Source organism: Nestor notabilis, unplaced genomic scaffold, assembly GCF_000696875.1.
Source record: "Nestor notabilis isolate BGI_N333 unplaced genomic scaffold, ASM69687v1 scaffold8302, whole genome shotgun sequence".
Classification (NCBI taxonomy): Eukaryota; Metazoa; Chordata; class Aves; order Psittaciformes; family Psittacidae; genus Nestor; species Nestor notabilis.
The window spans coordinates 13,076-17,676 of NW_009917857.1; the positions used below are offsets into that span (position 1 = coordinate 13,076).

The window sequence follows — 4,601 nt, forward strand, 5'->3', positions numbered from 1 at the left end:
ACAAGGAAGCTGCTGACTTGTGTGAAGGAAAGATTGGACATCCAAGACTTGTTGTCTTGCCACTCAGCACAACCACGTGGTGCTTTGCATGCAGATGTGGTGGTCCTGGCCAGAGTGTGACTAACCTGCTGGGGTGGTGGCTCTTGTTGTAGGTGTCTCCCTGCCTGCCAGTGTTGTCCCGGTTGTTGTTCAACAGTGACTCGGACCTGCTGGCAGACGCCTGCTGGGCTCTTTCCTACTTATCAGATGGCCCCAATGAGAAAATCCAAGCAGTTATTGACTCGGGAGTGTGTCGGCGACTGGTGGAGCTCTTAATGTGAGTATCTTGTCTTGCTGCTCCAGCCCAATGAGGCTGGGAAGCGTGTGCCTGAACATAAGTTCATGTCAAAGCCCATCAGAGCACCCTTCACACCTCTTGAGCGCACAGGATCTGGGTACTGGGTTCTGTAGCTGACTTCAGAGCAGCGATGACATAGGAGGGTCTGAAGCAGGCTGAGAGCTGTAGTTTATTGTCTTTTCTTTCTGAGAGAAGCCGAGTTCCTCCTGTGTGCTGGGATAAACTTGCTAAAGAGAGGTTGGAATGATGCTTCTAACGTGTGAAAGGAGAGAGGACTGCAGTGTGCCTTGTGCTCTCAACCTTCAAACACGCTTATGGAAGCCTAGCTCCCGGGTGAGAGTGTCTACCAACAATCAGTTTGGCTTTGTTTCTCTGATACCTGTATGGGATCGTGGATAAAAATGCTGGAATGAGCCTCAAACACTTTCAGAACTGGGAGATACTTGCTTCCAAAATTCTCCTGAAAAATTCAGGGTGTTCTCATTGGGTTAACAACATCTTTGGGTCAGGAAGGGGGTGTGTAAGAGGTGAAATCTGTAATCGAGCCATCTGAAGATGACGGAGTTAGGATGAAAATCTCTGTTCCGTGACTTTGTTTTCAGTGGCAATATTCCTGTGTGCTAGGGGGAGGAGTTGTAAGTAAACAATGCAGATAAGATGCTGGGGAGAGAATCTTCTGCTTGTGTGTGATCTGATAGACTTGGCTTTGTCCTTGTGCTGTTTCTCCTGCAGGCACAACGACTACAAAGTGGCCTCTCCAGCTCTTCGAGCAGTCGGTAACATCGTGACAGGGGATGACATCCAGACCCAGGTGAGGGAAGCGCCTGTCTCCCAGGGAACAGGGAAGTTCTTCCTGTTGAGGCTCATCTTCTGCTTCATTTTCTGCCCAGCTCCAGCCTGTCAGCTCGGGACCTGACACTGGTGATCTCACTTCTGCTTTCTTTCTCCAAAGGTGATTCTGAACTGCTCAGCCCTGCCTTGTCTCCTTCACTTATTAAGTAGTCCCAAGGAGTCGATCAGGAAAGAAGCCTGCTGGACTATATCCAACATCACAGCAGGAAACAGAGCACAGATACAGGTAGGGTCTTCTCCAGCCCACCTGCAATGAACCTCAATTCCAAGCTAAGGATTCTCAGCCATCTGCCAAAGGAGCTAAGAAAAGCCTTTTAATGGTACCAACAAAGACTGGCCTGAAATGAGTGCCATGGGTTGGATCATTGGAGCAGGAGGAGATACAGCCCCTACTTCTTCCTGCTATATTAAAGTACCCCTTTGAAAAGCTGGAGCTTGTTGGGTTATAATTTATCCTTGTCCTGCCCTATGTAAAGGCAGATGAGTGATGGGAGCATTGCTGCAGTTTATGCAGCAACAGGGGTTGTCTGCTGTGGGCTGGTTGTGGGATCTTGTCTTGTGTTAATAGGATTTGGCTGAGGAATTGCTGAAGGGTGCAGCTTGGAGAGTTCTTTTGCATTGACAAATGGACGTGGAGGTTTCTTTCTGTTGCCAACTCAAACCCTTCTTGCTGCTCTCTCCCCAGGCAGTTATAGATGCAAACATCTTCCCAGTCCTGATAGAGATCTTGCAGAAAGCAGAATTCCGCACGAGGAAGGAGGCAGCGTGGGCTATCACCAATGCAACGTCAGGAGGAACTCCTGAGCAGATCAGGTATTCCCTGTGGCTCCTCCTGGGGGCCAGCTGTCAATGTATGGAAGCTTTGTCTTTGTGGGAACTGTGAGACAAGTACAAGGGAATGATGTGGAGAACCTCTGGGAGGGTACCTGAGGCAGAGCTGTAGCTGCATCATGCCCTGAGCTGGGAATTTACAGCTTCCTTCTGAATCAGAAGCAAATCCAAACTGCTTCCCCCTCCCTCTTCAGAGAGCTTAGAGTAGGCTAAATGTCCAAACTTGGTGACAGATTAAATTCCAGTGTGGACTGGGTTTGAGTAGCACCTGGATTTCAAGGGGAATTAGCAGGTTCCTAATAGGGGGTGTGTGTGTATGTGTGTACAAATGCAAACAAGTGGGTAAAAATGAACCTAGCAGAAAGTAAATACATATTTTCCAGTAACTTCTATTTCAATTTGACTTGTTCCCCTTGCTCTTTCTAACTGAGCAAAGCTGATGCTCACTAAGCCTGAACAGTGTGTGTTGCTGGTGCTCTCTCTTCAGATACTTGGTAAACTTGGGTTGTATCAAGCCTCTGTGTGACCTGCTGACTGTCATGGACTCCAAGATTGTCCAGGTGGCCTTGAACGGGCTGGAGAACATCCTGAGGCTTGGAGAGCAGGAAGCCAGCCAGAGTGGGACAGGCATCAACCCATACTGCAGCCTGATTGAGGAGGCCTATGGTAGGTTGTGGCCTTGGTGCTGCTGGCTTTGAGCACCACAAGGTGTCTGTTAGTTTTGTTGCTGCTTTTCTGCTGTGTTTAAAGGATTTAGTGTACCCCAAATCAGCCAAGATTTGTTCCAATAGTGCCTTTAGACTCTTAAGATCTGGGCATAGGACAAAATACTTGGAAATAAAAACTATCCTACTTCTGGTCTAAGCTTCCTAGACCTGCAGCCAAGCTGATAATTGTGGCTTGTAGGAGAACTAATCAGAAATAAGCTGAGCTAAGTAAGAAGTGACACTTCTGGGTCTAAAATTGCTCTAACTGGCCCAAGTTATACACAGTGGATGTACTATGGAAATCCACAGAGGCTTCACTTTTCCCTGGAGCATCTTAATTTGGTGGGTTTAATTAGGACAGGGAAAGCTGCTGCTGCCCTTCTGCTGGAGGCTACTGGGGCGGGTGCTGCTTCCTTCCCCTCCTTCCCCCCAGCAACTGCCAAACTGCTTGTGCCACTTGTTTTAATCTCACTGAAATGAGGTTTTGTCCCCAGCAGAGCTGGGAGTGCAGCTGCTTTAGCTGCGTCAGCAGAACAGGCTATTGAAATGACATTAATGCTGCCTGGTAGGAAAGCCACAAGCAGCTCTGGAACAGCTTTAGAACAGTGCTGCTCGCCACCCCCAAATGTAACACAGACAGAGGGCTTGCAGTGAACAGGGGAAGGGTGGAGGATGGATGTGGAGTTGCAAATACCAGGATCTCCTCCGTTTCATCGCGTTCCGTTTCTCTTTCCCTCCAAGGTGTGGATAAGATAGAGTTCCTACAGAGCCATGAGAACCAAGAGATCTACCAGAAGGCCTTTGACCTGATTGAGCACTACTTTGGAGTAGAGGATGACTCTGCTTTGGCTCCCCAGGTAGATGAGAACCAGCAGCAATTCATCTTCCAGCAGTCTGAAGCCCCCATGGAAGGTTTCCAGCTATAATGTGCCCGGGGCAGGGAACAGAACACCACAAACTCGCTGGAAAGCAACTGAGAGCAGCTGATCATCCCATCCCCTTCTTGCACACGGGAGGCCAAGCACCCACTCCACCTTTAGGAAACAATTCTTCCTTCAACCAACTAAACCAGTGCTTTGCCCGGACGGAGAGAAGGGGATGTTCTCACACTTCTTTTTCTTTTTGCTGCTGCATCCATGTCTTTAAAGCAGGCATCTGGGTGGAGGAAGGACACGGAGGTGGCGATTGCACCTCTGGGTTTGGGTTTTGGTTTTTTTTTTCTCCCCTTTGTGGTGATCTCTTCCCAAATGTCACTTCTTAACTCGGGTACTTAATTGAGATGGCAGCGTTGGGTTGGGTAAGAACACAAGTAGCAGTTAAGCGTTCTGACAACAATAATTCTGCAAACCCTGGGTTGAGCTATTTAATTTTATTATTTTTTTTTTCCTTTTTTTGCACATGTTACTCTTTATTAAAGACTCTAATTTGCCAAGAGCAAAGTTTAGCCCTGGCCTTTCTGCGCCCCTCCTTCAGCGGACAGTCCTCTCGAACCTGGGCCACGCTCCCCTGAAAGATACTGTAAATGGACAGAGAAATGGGAAGTTCTCCCGCTCCTGGGAAGAGGTTTTTTTGGGGAAGAAGGCTCCTTCCCTTCGCAGAGAGCTATTTTATTTTGTTCTCGATTTGTTTTCTTTGAAGAACTACTCATGTTATTTACAAGGAGAGAAAAAAGAAGCAACAAGCCCCCATCGGTGGTAACTGTGAGGAGGGGCGGGCTGGGGTGCGTGGGGGGAAGCGCGGGCTGTGTTTGCACTGCTACTGCCTGCCAGCTCGGGACTGTGGACACGGTGAAAACCCACCTTCAGCTTTACTTGAAATCTATTTTTTTTTCCATGAGAACATGGTTTGAGTTGTGGGTTTTTTCTGGGGTGGAT

The 4,601-nt window shown here is 48.3% G+C and overlaps 1 protein-coding gene across 1 annotated transcript in view; it reads left to right on the top strand.

Annotated features, from left to right (window-relative positions):
* KPNA6 (karyopherin alpha 6 (importin alpha 7)) overlaps positions 1-4,586 on the top strand; it is a 9,339-nt gene extending 4,753 nt beyond the window's left edge. The window contains exons 8-13 of the mRNA XM_010009436.1: positions 153-316; positions 1,070-1,148; positions 1,290-1,415; positions 1,875-2,002; positions 2,508-2,686; positions 3,469-4,586. Of these exons, the coding sequence (XP_010007738.1) occupies positions 153-316; positions 1,070-1,148; positions 1,290-1,415; positions 1,875-2,002; positions 2,508-2,686; positions 3,469-3,653 (861 nt within the window). The 3' untranslated portion in view covers positions 3,654-4,586. The remainder of the gene's footprint in view (positions 1-152; positions 317-1,069; positions 1,149-1,289; positions 1,416-1,874; positions 2,003-2,507; positions 2,687-3,468) is intronic.
* The last annotated feature ends 15 nt before the right edge of the window (positions 4,587-4,601 follow it).